The sequence below is a fragment of the Zonotrichia leucophrys genome, chromosome 3 (genome assembly GCF_028769735.1).
Source record: "Zonotrichia leucophrys gambelii isolate GWCS_2022_RI chromosome 3, RI_Zleu_2.0, whole genome shotgun sequence".
NCBI lineage: Eukaryota > Metazoa > Chordata > Aves > Passeriformes > Passerellidae > Zonotrichia > Zonotrichia leucophrys.
In genome coordinates this window covers 64,220,439-64,234,229 of record NC_088172.1, presented here as the reverse complement: position 1 = coordinate 64,234,229, position 13,791 = coordinate 64,220,439, and the positions used below count along the sequence as shown (strand labels likewise).

Below are 13,791 nucleotides of genomic sequence, written 5' to 3'. Positions count from 1 at the left end.
AACTTGTTGCACTTTCCTGGCAGTTTTTTATCGTGCACTGCGGGGCTGAAAGTAGTCTGTAGATGGATTCTAAATGTTTATATTGTTGCAAGCTGAGAAACTTATATGCCTGAAAGCTTGTTTGGTGTTTATCAGTGAATAGTTACTTTTTGAAGTCAAATTATTTAATAATCATACCCACTGTTTAACATGTTAGATATGGTCAAGTCCTGAATCAGTAAGCCATAGAAAAGCTCCCTTTTAAAATGGAAATAAGTTAGTGTAAATGCATTTTAGTAACTTTGGAAAGTTAAAATTTATTTGACTGAAGTAAATTATATAAATAGTGATAGATATAATATATCACTATTTATATAATTTAATGATAATATGATTAATGATAATATATAACTAATGATAATATTTGAACATTCCTAGAAAAAGCTTCATTAAACTATCATTGCTCATGTTCATGGGTTCTGTTAGCTTATAAATACATTTTGTATCATTATGTTCAATCTAAGATTCATATTTCCTTACAAAGAGAACTAAGTCTTCTACTGACTCTTACATTTTTAACTGAACAAAAAGGAAGATTCTAAATAGTTTCTCTTCAATGCAAGCCCAATTATCCTTATTTATTCTGTTTGTTTTCAAAAGCCTGTGGCTGCTGCTTTTTTGCTTTGTGCATTTAAGTGGCTGTTATTGTAGATGTTAAGTCATGGAATTGCCTCCCCCAGTGCAAACAGCAGATGATGTTAACTTCCAGAAGAAATAGAAGACATGATGCCATTTAGTATCGCATTTTTCCCTCTTGTGCTGTGGGACAGAGGTGGTGGGTCTGTGACCGTGCATGTGCACAGGAGATTTATGCAGGGGGGGAATGTTCTTTGGGAATGTGTGAGTGTTCCTCAATGGCAACACTTGAAACTTGTTTTCATTTTTCTGGTCTCAGACAAAGGTGATCTCGTTTGGTAAAACTTCTTTTTCTTGGTTACTTAGTTTCCCTGGGACAGTACCAGTTGGCAGCTGCTTTAGCAGAGAAGTACTGCGACTTTGATATCCTGGTGCAAATGTGTGAGCAGACAGACAACCAGGCCAGATTGCAACGCTACATGACTCAGTTTGCAGATCAGGCAAGTCTCTTTTATTTCCTTTAGCTAATGTTTTATAATAAGTTTGTACCTGAAATGTTGCAAAATTTCTTATTTCTTTCTGGGGTTTCTTTTCCTGTTTTTTTTAATGCTTATGTCATTATGTATACATACAGGGGTGATGTGGAAAATTGAAGTCGATATTCACTGTAAAATATTCAGTGGAGTATTTTATATTGGGAAGGCAAAGCTAGCCAGCAGAAATGGCTAGGACCTTTTTGTGGGACCTTTTTGTGCCCCAGACATGTTTTCTCACTCTTAGCATTTTGTGATTTCTTCACTCAGGTGCTGTTGTCGTTACACTGTTGTTTTATTAAACTAACATAATATAAAATGAAGGATAATTTCCAAAAGAGATGAAATTGTTAAATGTATACATAGAAAAGTAATTAATGTGTAATATAAAACTAGTTAGGAACAGTAGGAAGGTAGGGCTGTTGCTTTGGGGTTCTTTGCATTGTCCTGCTACATATTTGTTGGGTGGTCTTCCCACTGTCTGTTAAAAACCAGTGTAAAAATTAAGTGTGCTGAAATATTAGAAAGCTTAAGAAAAAGGCGGTAGAGATTACTCGAAATGTGTGGGACTAAAACAAAAAGGTGTTAATTTGAGAATTGGTGAAATGAGTTTGTTTAGCTTTCCACAACTATTGGGGAAAGAGAAATTCTGCAGTCTACATGTTTCCTAGTAGAGTACATAAAGATTGTTTAAATAACAAAAACCAGAAGTATCAGTAACAGACAGAAATTATAGCAAACTTTTTAAATAGTGCATCTTAAAATACTCAGCCTGACTGTCAAAGCGGATAAATTACCATTTTTTTTCCTCTTCATATGCTTTATTTTAAAGCAGAAATTAAAAACTTCCTGAAAAGAAGTTACTGTGGCAAATATAGAGCTGAATAGATAAATCTAATGGATAGGCTATCAGACTGATATCCTCTTCAGACTTCATTTTAAAATTGTTAATGCAATTAAAATTTAGCATTACTCTAATATTGTCCTGAAAAGACTAAATTGAATTTTGAACAGAAATCCTGGTTAGTTATTTCACATTCAAGTTTTTGAGGATAAAATAGGATGGTTTTTTTCTTTTTAAAAAAGAGAGGTTTTTTTAAACAATGTCTGAGAGAAGGAAGGTTACAGGTTAATTAGTAGGTAGGAGGGAATGTTTCAAAACCAGTGACAGCTGAAGTAAACTTGTTTATGAAAGGAAATAGTAAGCATGGAGTTTCGAAGGAGGCAAAGAAACAGGTCTGAAAATGAGACAAGAAGAATTAGGTTTTATGTAATTCCTGTTCATGTGTATTAACGTGAAGAATTTACTTTTGGCACTTCCATCACTTTTATTGAAGGATTCTGTGTTTATCAGCATCTGTTGCAGAGAGCTCATGAATGCTTTAAGCACCTGTCAGGACTCTTAGGGGGATTTTATCAACACTGTAATTTCTGTCGTGTGTGTGTGTGTGGCTTTATCAAGAAGGTTCTTACTATTTTCTTACTAATTGTATTTTATAAAGCACTTAGAAGGCAAGCCAGATATGAAATGTAACTTTTAGATTTGTTCATATTTCTGTTGTGTTCAGAACTTCTCAGATTTCCTGTTCCGCTGGTATCTGGAAAAAGGGAAGCGAGGAAAGCTGTTATCCCAGCCTATTGCTCAGCACGGACAGCTGGCCAGTTTCTTGCAAGCACATGAACATCTGAGCTGGTTACATGACATCAATAGCCAGGATTTGCAAAAGGTGGGGTTTCTTAAATACAGCCAAATGGAAATACCACATGTTGAACAGGTCAGGTACATATTCAAGTAGGTAATTTATTGAGTTATGACTCTTCCCCATCAAAAGGCAGCTTGTCCAGGTGAGTTAGGAGAAGGATTGCAGATAATTAATTTGTTACTTTCGGAGTACCAAAAGCCCCTCTTCAGGCATCATCTGATAGTTCATGTATATATAATATCATGCATATAGTATCATGCACCTGTAATGGAAATTAGGGCTGCTTTTCATCCCTAGCTGGTGGCTAGTACTTCTTACTGAGGAAGTTTGGTTTGCCTACATGATCACAACTTTGATGGAATTGGGAATTTATAGGGAATATCAATAGTATTATAATATTGTCCAGCCAGGGAAAACCTGAAACTTCTCTTTCAAGACTTACATCTTAAAGCTAAGGAATTTAGAGATATCATCAAAGTAAAAAAGCTATTGGTAACTTTAATCACTTACATTCATAGTTTAAAGTATTTTTAATAGTAAATATGCATGTGGATAGATTAATGTGATGTTGTTTTTAAACGTGATCATTTGTTGTCTTCTGGGTTTTCAAATTATATCACCTTTACTTCCTGGTCAGTCTTTCCATCATTCTGCTAGACTTAAAAATGCATTTCATTTAACAGTTAAAACTATTTAAAATCAAAAATGGCTTATTTCAATCCACATGCACATTTGCTAAGCATGAAAACCATGGAAACATTTATCCTACTGCAAATTCTATGTTCATAGAATAGCTGTATCCCTCTTATACAAACAAAAAAAGTCCCACTCATATCAACGCCAACCAAAACCAATAAAAACCACTCTGAGAATATTGTAATATTCCATTTGTGTTAGTTGAGGTTTTCTATGTCATGTCAAAGCACTTTGAAGAGGGGGTATGGATTCTAAAATATATACTTAATTCTGTGTAGATAGTTTATTTCTGAGTAAGTGCTCAGAAACTGTTCCTTTGTCTGAAAAACAAATTCTTGCCTCTGTATTTGGTTACTGCAATTCTTGTTTTTCAAATTCTCAAATTAACAGGTAAAAACAATCTGCATGAAGAAGTGCTCTGTCAAAACATATTTGCCTGGCTTTTATTGTAAAGAATTTAATTAGATCCTAAAAATACAATATGTGAAGTTGCAGTTTATCCTTTGAGAATGCAGTAGATTTTTTTTATTTGCAATGAAAAGATTTTTTAAATGTTTTGCTGAAAGAGAGAGCATCTTCTCGGAGGCTGTAATGCAGAGTTTCACTGTGTAAATTGTACAACTTTTGAAATTAAGGGTTATAATATTACAAAAAATAAATAGCTGTGAAATTTCTGTTCAGACGAATTTCTTTCTTTTCTTCTGATCCTAATTTACAAAACTGATTTCTAACATCTGTATTTATTTTAGGCTCACAGAACATTGCAGACTTTAGCAAATATGGAGACACGATATTTTGCAAAGAAGAAAACACTTCTTGGCTTGAGCAAATTAGCTGCACTGGCATCAGACTTCTCGGAAGACATACTACAAGAGAAAATAGAAGGTAAGAAATAAAAACAGGACAAAGTGAAGAAAAGACTTACTGAATTACTGAATTAGAATCCCATTAATTTTGGAGATTGATTTTTCTTTGTTGAGGGTGCTGACTTAGTGTGGTAAGGATTAATAGGCTGATGATTTTGCTCATTTTAGGAAGCACAAGGAAGACAGTGTGAGGCAGTAAACTGAGTCTTCACTTTCATATGTGAGTTAGGACTAGGAGCATGGCAAATCTGTACCTTTCCACTTTTTCTACTCACATGTATGCTATTGGCAGAAATAACAAGCTGCACCTGTACTTTGAGAAGTGGCTGAAAGTTGTCAGCCATTCACACTGAATGTACTTTAATGAATCTGCATTTTATATTTCAGATGCAAGGTAAAAATTACTTAATTTCTTAGAGCCCGTTTATAGAATGCCTTTCACTTTTGAATTATTCTCAAGTCCTGAAGCTCTTAGGCTATACAAGGAAATCCTGTAACTGTAATGCAGTTGCAAATATATACAGTTGTAATCAAGAAGTGCTTTCTCAGGGTTTTGCTTTTTATCTAGGAGGGTTACCATGACAGTGTTTCACTGTACTCTATCTGAAATTATGTGAACAGGAGAAGTACAAATATCTCTCCTGCTTCATTACCAAGTGCAATGGTTCCACTGCTCTGCCATTCCTACCCCTTTGGAAAATACTGTTTGTGCGGCACATGTGCTGTGAGCTTGAGAAAAAGCAATTTTGCAGTACTGGTTAAAGGATTCTGGCCACCAGGGGGAGGCTTTGGAATATGACTCAGGGTTGCTGCTCAAGCTTACTTCTGTTTATCTGCGTATTCAACCATCTGTGTAATGAACAATTCTTATATCCTGTTGAAAAAGCCTGGTAATAGTTACGTTAAGTAAGTAGGCTTTAAAAATTATTTTTAGCTCATAATAATAATGTATTATCTGCCTTTTAAGTTGTATAGCATTGCATGAAATCTTGAAGTTTAAATCTGTTTTTTATCACCGTGAAAATGACTGCTGATGTGAAGAATCTCACCTTTAAATAAAAAAGTTTAAAAATTACAAATGAGATAATCAAAGCTTTATTTCAGTGGACTAGAAGACTCTCAAAATTAGTTCTGGAATGCATTCTGCTACACATTTCTGTGTGGCACATGATGTAGTTATTAAAATTTAAACTCTTCATGTATCACTTTCCTGTTGATAAAGAAAGACTAATTATTTCTGCTGCATTTTGCTTATTCCTCTAAACAGATAAAATGCTCCACAGAATTATTTTCCCTATTCTAACATGCAGTGAAAGTTAGTGGGAAGGGCAGGGTTCGTATAGTATGGTTGATATTATTCCATTTGGATGTCTCAGACTAGCAAGTTTCTCATCCTAAAGCAGCTCATACTGGCAAGTATAAAACAGTCAAGAATTGAACAGTTAATGAGATGGGTCATGTCCATGGCACAGCTCCCTCAAGTTGCAACCAACTCATTTTCCTGTGCAGTGCAACAGCTTCCACCCAATCCTTTGTATTAATTTTGAAGTTTTGGGGCAAAATTAGAGTTATGCATTTTCATTGCACAGGGAACATGAGTGGAAAGTAAGAACTGGTTCCCTGGGAAGGCACTATTGAAGTGGAAGTATTTCTGTGCTTTGGGAACGTGGATGAGTCCAAAGAGAATGCTTCATAACAAACGCTTGTAGGCTTGAATAATATTGTGGCTTGACAGTTGCTGTTGTGCCACAAAATTTATTATTACATTTTAGTAACATGAAACATTCATTTCCTTAAATGACTACAAGAAATATCAGAGCAGGAGCGCTTTTTGTTACATCAGGAGACGCTTCCCGAACAACTCCTGGCAGAGAAGCAGCTGAACCTCAACGATATGCCAGTGCTGTCTGCATCTCAGCTCATTGATGTAAGTGTCCCATGTTGTCTTCATTACACAGGTAAACTTCCAGTGTGTTTTCTGCCCCTTTGTGGTGAAATAAATCAGAAGGTCACAGCTGCCTTTATCCCTTACATAACTTGCTAAGCACCTAAAGATCTGATCTATGAATTAGTTTGACTTCACTTAGTTTCTACCAGCAAACATCAGAATGATGGGTTTGGTCCTAGTTTTTTTTCTGTTGAATGTGTGCTTTGGAGTGCTGCTGCAAGAATAAGCAAATCAGATCAGTGCCAGAAGCTGATTTACTAGTCTAAACAAGGTTTTGGATGTGAGACACCAAAGGATATTTTTGCCTTCCTTTGCATTCTTGGTAGGGCAGAAGTTGGAAGGCAGAATGAACAAACACTTCTACCCTAGTGGAGAGGGATGCTGCAAGATAGAAAAAGGAAGTACTAGAACCAGGAAGAGGCTTTTGGTCACCTGTTGCAAAGAGGCACCGGAAGTCTTTCTACTTTTGTTTTCTTTTACAAAAATCCAACCCATCATGAAACAAAAATTAGAACTGTTCCAGTACTGGGATAAGTAATAGTGCTGATTCCTTTTTCACGTTCCTTTCTGGGATCAGCCAGGAACCAGTAGCCTTACTGATTCTGCCTTGTTTGCCACATTTTTTTACCATCCGGTGATGCACACAAAAAATACTCCACGAATAACAGCAATGCATTGTAAAAGAAGTCACTTATATCTGGGTGTCAGTATTTCTCTATTTTTTTGTAATCCTGTGGAAAATCAAAAGCTAGCATGTAAACAAGCTGCTTGTTTACATTCTGGTTATTTTCTTAGAACTGTGCTAATAGCAGATTGTGAAGTGCTTACCTGTGTCTTTAAGTAAGGCTATCTGTGGGATTAGGGAAGGGTAGGAAGTGTCAGTCAGGACTTGGCAAGTGCTGGCACCACAACTGTTTTCCTTCTGAATTCTCTCTTATTGTCAAACTAGTGTTAATACTTGCTACTTGCAATGCAAAAATGAAACTCAGAAAGTAAAAATTAAAAGAGTGTTAATGTTAATTTTTCTTTGAAGCACTAATTTATAGTTGGGTGATATGAAATACTGAGGGGAACTTGTTGTTTTTAAGGGGTGAAAGGCAGCACATGTGCTGAAGTTCTGCTTTGAGCTTAATTACCGAAATAATTCGGAGAGCTTATTTGTGGAGCTGAGCTCTGCCTACAGTAGTCCAGGAATGTTACAGCCTTAAATGGCACTTAAATTTGAAACCCAGCAGCCTTGTATCCAGTATCATTTGTCCACAGGCCATTGTCACGTAGGTGGAATGCTGCTCTAAAACCTTAAGTATATTCCTTACTATAAAAATACTAGCGGTTGAATCAAGACATATTTTCATGAGAAGGTCATGTAAGTCGAAAATATGTGGTGGTCTTCCTACAGTGGGTTGTCCCTGATACCAGTTACGTTAGTTTGTAGGCTAAAAATAATTCTTCATGTTAATCTCTGATTTCATAGTTGTTCATATGTGATGAGAACAGAAGAGCCAATGAATATGACTTCAAGAAAGCACTTGATCTGCTGGAATATATTGATGAGGTAGGAAAACTTTTTGAAGAATTTCTAACCTAGAGACTTTTTTATTATTATTTAAGCTAGGGTGGTGCATCTGTAGTTAATTAACATATTAGTTTGGTGTATGGTAATTAAAGCAACCCCGATGTGTTTTTTCAGTTTGTTTTTAAGTCACTGGAGACATAATGCCAAATGCAGTTCAGATAATTTAAGAAAAATTACACTCTTCATCTTCACTTCCCATTTATAGTCTATAGTTTCTTTTTAGAGCCTTGCTTCCCTACAGGCTATCTCCAAACAGGACAAAGATTAACTTGTTTTCATAGTTTAGTTCTTGTGTCCTCCCTCTTGACAGTTTCACTGATTGTCATGAGGTAATGTGTGATAGTCACCACTTTCTAACATGTAAATAGCTTTGAACCTCAGATTTGCCATCTGCTTTTTTCCAAATTTTTTTTCCTTCTCAATAGAATAAATGTTACTCTAAACCCATGCAATTTCAAATTTTTTTCCCAGAGATATTAAAATTCCTAACAACTTATGTAGAACCATTCAGCACAAATCAGAGGTGGTGGTTTCTGTGCAATGCAGAAACTGCCCTTTTCAAATCAAATGTATATCTTTGAAAACATGTACTAATGTTTTCATATAGCATACATCCTCATGTGGACACTAGTGCATGTTATGGCAAGTTAGCTTTGCCATACCAAAAAAAGAGCTTTGACACCACTCTTCATTTAGCACATGGGTAAAATAAAATTTGCCTAGAATACAATGTTTTGCAAATTGATATTTTTGTGCCCTTTTACAAGCTGTGTTAGTTGGTTGTCAGCAGTCAAGTGATGCTGTAGAAAGTCTGAATCCAAGATTTCAAATGAAAACAAACAGTGTTTGGTGTTTCAAAAGTCCAATCATATCATCTGTTAAAACAGCATTTGTTAAAAATTGCGTTTGGTGATAGAAGAATTTAATTCATTGGTACAATTTGCATGATAGTGTGATTATTTCTTTGTAAAAAACCCTAGAAATTTAATATGCCTGTCTTTTCTCCTTATATGAATTGAAGGAAGAAGAAGTGGATGTAAATGATCTTAAACTCAAAATTCTCTGTAAGGCTCTCCAAAGAGATGGGTAAGTATAAATATAAGTTCCTGAGACACAGCTCTTCCAGAATTATATCTTAGTGCACTATTCTCTAACTCACAAAAAATACTTAATTTCACAGGATAAGGTTAGTAAAGTATAATGTGTCTGATCAGAACATGTATTCTTATTTGAAAAGTGAAACTACAGCAAAAAAAAATCTGCAGTACTTTGTTGATGTATCTCAATGGCAACCTACTGTGCAGTCCTGGCACCTGATGCAGAAATGAACCCATGCAGCTTTTAACTTTTGTTCTTGAACCCTATCCTGAAGTAAAAGAAGTGACCAATGCTGAACTTTAACCTTTTTTTTTTCCTATGAAGCATCTCAAGTAGAAGCTTTTTAATAAGATTACATAGGCAGAGGTCACTCCTGCAAGCTTTTATTTCGCTTGGATTTTGCCATTGAACCACACTGGGAGTTTCATGACCTTTTTGAGTTAAAACTGCATTTTTGGTTGTAAGAGATCAAAGCCTTAGAAAAGCCACTCTTGTGGATCTTTAAAACCAAATACAGGCAGAATCCAGTTGGTCACAGGGATCTTCTCATCAAACAGTGGTACTGTTCTCTTTCCCAGGTTAAATGACACAAATGGCATTTCCTCCCTTTCCTTTCCAACTCTCAGAAGTCTTCCGACTTTCCTAACTCCCACCTATGTTCCCAGAGGAAGCTAAGGAAGAAAAGATGAGGAGAGAATGCGTTCCAAATGCACTGTGCCGTTTGTGATTAAAATGGAAATAAGCAGCATTTGGATTCACACTTATGCATAGGATAGATTCCAAATGGCAGTGGTGTCTAGGAAATAATTCCTAATTGCATGGCTAAGTTATGTCCATATATAACACAAATCATAAGCAGAGAGAGGTTCACACTATTCCAAGTGTTTTCCATTCCTGTAATTTTAAAGGCAGAAGAATTCAGAGCTCATGCATGGCGCCAGTCCAGTTACTGGTTTATGATCTATCTACCCTGGACAAGCACAGGGTTTTGAATGTGATATTTTAACGGTTCAAACACATACAATGGTGACAAGATTTTGGCCACTCTGGCAGCTAAGCAGAGGCAATTTGAGATACAGACTCCACACTGGATAGTGGGTAGAAAACTTGATGTCCCAGCTGAGTTTCTAGTCCAGCAAGGCTCACAAAGGCTTACAGAGAGGTGGTGGTAACTTTCATCTCTGTGCAAAAGTAAACATTAGAGATGTGACAGTTCCTGCTTTTGAGGATGGCCTGTGGTTTCTAACTTGAGGGCTACAGATGGTGAGAAGGTTCTTGGGTAGGATGGAAAGCCTTGCTGAGTCAGCTCCTGATGCTCTGCTTGTGTCCTCACTGTCCTCCTCTGTGCCCAAGGGGAGAAAATCCCCCTTCCCTCCCTCCTTTCCTCACATTCTTCCCAGTGGAATTAAAGATGTAATCCTAGACATTTAGGAGCTGAAGAGACATCCAGGGTAAAACCAGTGAAGTACAGAGGATTTGTCAATAATAGCCTCTGGATCCAGGTTCAGATCTGTTACAGGCACGTCCCACAGGCCTGTGGTAGTTTAGGGAGTGATATGAGAACCAGTTTTGTCTGACAGCTTAGCACATGGAACAGGAAATTTTAACAACTGAAAGGTTAGAATCGCAGCAAATAAGTTAGGTTGGTGTTGAGTTTAAACTGGAGCATGTAAAGCTCTGCAAGGTTGAAAAATTGTCATTTAAAACAATCTTCCTCTTAGAAAAATCTGTTTGGAATTTTTTTTTAATCACAGATGAGACTGGTATTCATGAGTCATTTAATCACAGGGTAGATAACCTTTGTTTTGTGATTGTGTGTGTTGTTACAGGCCTGCAGCTTAGATCTTGCAATTTTTCCCCATTTCTTTTCTCAGTGTTTGATATTTGTTTTGTTTTGATTTTTTTCACACTGGAGAATTGCTTCTCTTGCTTTATTCTACCAAAATGAAAAATCTACACTTTTATCGCCTCAGTTGTAAAATATAATTGCACACAGTAGGTAGTGCTTATCTCAATGGATAATACTTCTATATTATCAAAGAAATAATGTTGTTTTGTTGTGATTTTTAATGGTTTAAAAATGGGAAACATTTCTGTTCTCCTCCTAACTAGACTACATTATAGTAGAGCAGTTTTGTTCCAGTTTTACTAGAATAATGACTAATTAACACTAATTAGAAAAAAACTCTTGTTTGAGCTATAACCAAGCACATAATGCTTCCATATGGACATGTATTAATCACCTTTGATAATTTATCTAATTTTCCTGTGTTTTCTTGTTAGTGTTCCTATTATTTTGTCTGTGTAATTCTTTCTCAAAATTATTCTTCGACTTTCAGATGGTCCTGTTCAGATGGTAGAGATGATCCAATTGAGGCATCTAAAGATAGTATATTTGTGAAAATACTACAAAAGCTGTTGAAAGAAGGTAAAGTGTACTTAAATATAATTGAATGAAATTGTTGTTTCAAAAGCTAATTGACTGACACTCAGTAGGACTTAATCTATTTTAGCCTTTTTTTTTTGCTTTTGTTTTTTCTCTCCAAAAGCCAAACCAAAAAAAATACACCTCCCATTCTCCACTTAAAGCTGACTATAGGAAGTTATGGCCATGGAATTTACAGCTGGAGGAGGGAGGGAGAGAAGGGGAGCAACTGGGAGTCAAAGCCTGTTTCAAATATTACTGCATAGAAACTTTTTGCAGAACACATAAGGCTTCATGTGAAAAACACAAAACTCAAGTACTTCAGAAAAGTTCCAGTTTTGTGTGTTCAATCCTGTCGATTCCCTTGCATTCTTTTAAGATTTGCACGCCCTGTGCTGGAACTGTTGCAACTGATATATAGTTATTTTATGACTGAGCTTTCTTTTCTCTTGCCTTTCTTTTATTTTTATTTATTTTACTTTGATGAAGTGCTATGTAAAGACTTGTATTTATGGTTTAATCACTGAATTACTGAACTCTAGATAAAAAAAAAAATTAACTCTGTTTTACAGGGTACTTAAGCTTTATTGTATTTCTTGACATGTATAATAGAGACAGAGCTTCCCAATTCCAAAAGAGTAATTTAGCTGTGATGGAAGCAGGGTGTTTACTTAAAAATGATATTAACTGCTAATGCAAAGTACTTTAATCAGAGATATAATAAATTTTTTGTTTTGTTTTGTAGGAGTTCAGTTAAGTGAGTATTTACCAGAGGTAAAGGACTTGCTTCAAGCAAATGAACTTGGCAACTTGAAACACAACTCTTACTTCGAATTTGTGTTAAAAGCAAACTATGAACTCTATGTTCAGGGACAAGCATGATTCTCACTGGGATTTTAAAATACTTTTTCTAAAGAACTCTTAAATTCATGTTTACTTTTTTATATTCTGTTTGGTTTTTTGCTAAAGCTTTGTGATAAAGTCTGTATGAGTAATAATACATGGTCTTAAATGTATAGACATTGATGCTTTAGTCAGGGGACGCAGAGTTGTGTTTTCAGGCGAAATAAAAATAAAGTTTTCATTTTCTGTGCCTTTCATAAAATTGCTGGTTTGTTCTGTATCTTAGAACGTGTCCCGTCTGAGACTTAAGGATACATACAGGGTGAAAATCACACACAGGGTAAAAATCAGGGACCCACTGCAGAGGGTGGGAAACTTGTGTTGTCACTGCTGGGGCTGTGAGTTCAGTTCAGAGAAAATACTGAACACATTGATGCTGGGTGACTGTGTACATTACTTGAGAAACAACAGGTAATTCTATCAGATTACTCCACTCTTTCTTTTTGCAACATTTCTTTCCTAGTAGAAACTAGGTAATTTTAGTTTTGCATTTTTGTTATTTGCACAAAAAGGATAACTGGCTTTTCACTGATCACTCAGCTTGTCTGTGACAGAAAGGAATAAAGTGCAGCTCTCCTTCAAGGCCTTCTGGTCCAGTAAATACTCCATTCTTTCAGTTCATATCTGTTAAATTAAACTTTTTCGAAACATTTTAGTATAGTATCCATTTAACTTCCCTTTAAGCTATTTCTAGCATACATGTAAAATGGGATTAGCAGCTCACCATGCAGTAATTCACAGCAACTGCTTGTGCTTAGGCTCAGAAGAAACCTCGAAAGCATTTATGAAAGTGTGGGAGTACAGCATGATCTTCCTTACTCCCATGCCTTGGTCTCTACTGCTAGACACTACTGTTTTCCTTTTTAACCCCACTGCCCCAGTTAGTTATCTCTGACATGGGAATAATTTTTTTTTAAAAACAATTTGTCAATTATTCTGACTAACAGCAGAATTTAGTGTTTCAATAAAAGTTACTGCAATCTGATGTGTTGCCCCTTTCTTTTACATGTAGCTCAAGAGCCAGAAAGTGACTGCAGAGCAACTTGCACGCCCTTATGTTTTACTTGTCTGGCTCCATGCCTGCTGCAACAACTTGATCTAACAGCTGAGAAGGTCAGAAGTTAAATTGGTTGAAGAGAATCCAGTTTCTAGTTTTAAAAGCACAGCTCCCCTTCCGTGGCTTCCCCTCCTCCCTGTACTAATACAGTAAGCTGGGCTGAGAGTCTGAACATGTTTGGAAGAATAGATTTATGTAGAGAGGTTCAAACTAATATGGGAAAGAAATGCACTAGCAGTCATCTTCTAAGATTGTTCTGAGCAGCCAGCTTTGCTCTTCTGCAGTCTTGCATGGCTGGGAAGTGTGAGTGTAACTCCCAGCTCTGGCTTCAAAGGAGTCACTCATTTAAAGCCTTGGAGGAATTCCACGTG

At 36.1% G+C, this 13,791-nt stretch overlaps 1 protein-coding gene across 1 annotated transcript in view; it reads left to right on the top strand.

The window, feature by feature from the left end:
* NUP133 (nucleoporin 133) overlaps positions 1–13,348 on the top strand; it is a 30,469-nt gene extending 17,121 nt beyond the window's left edge. The window contains exons 19-26 of the mRNA XM_064708540.1: positions 982–1,115; positions 2,717–2,875; positions 4,297–4,432; positions 6,222–6,340; positions 7,836–7,916; positions 8,959–9,023; positions 11,375–11,463; positions 12,206–13,348. Coding sequence (XP_064564610.1) covers positions 982–1,115; positions 2,717–2,875; positions 4,297–4,432; positions 6,222–6,340; positions 7,836–7,916; positions 8,959–9,023; positions 11,375–11,463; positions 12,206–12,342 — 920 coding nt within the window. The 3' untranslated portion in view covers positions 12,343–13,348. The remainder of the gene's footprint in view (positions 1–981; positions 1,116–2,716; positions 2,876–4,296; positions 4,433–6,221; positions 6,341–7,835; positions 7,917–8,958; positions 9,024–11,374; positions 11,464–12,205) is intronic.
* The last annotated feature ends 443 nt before the right edge of the window (positions 13,349–13,791 follow it).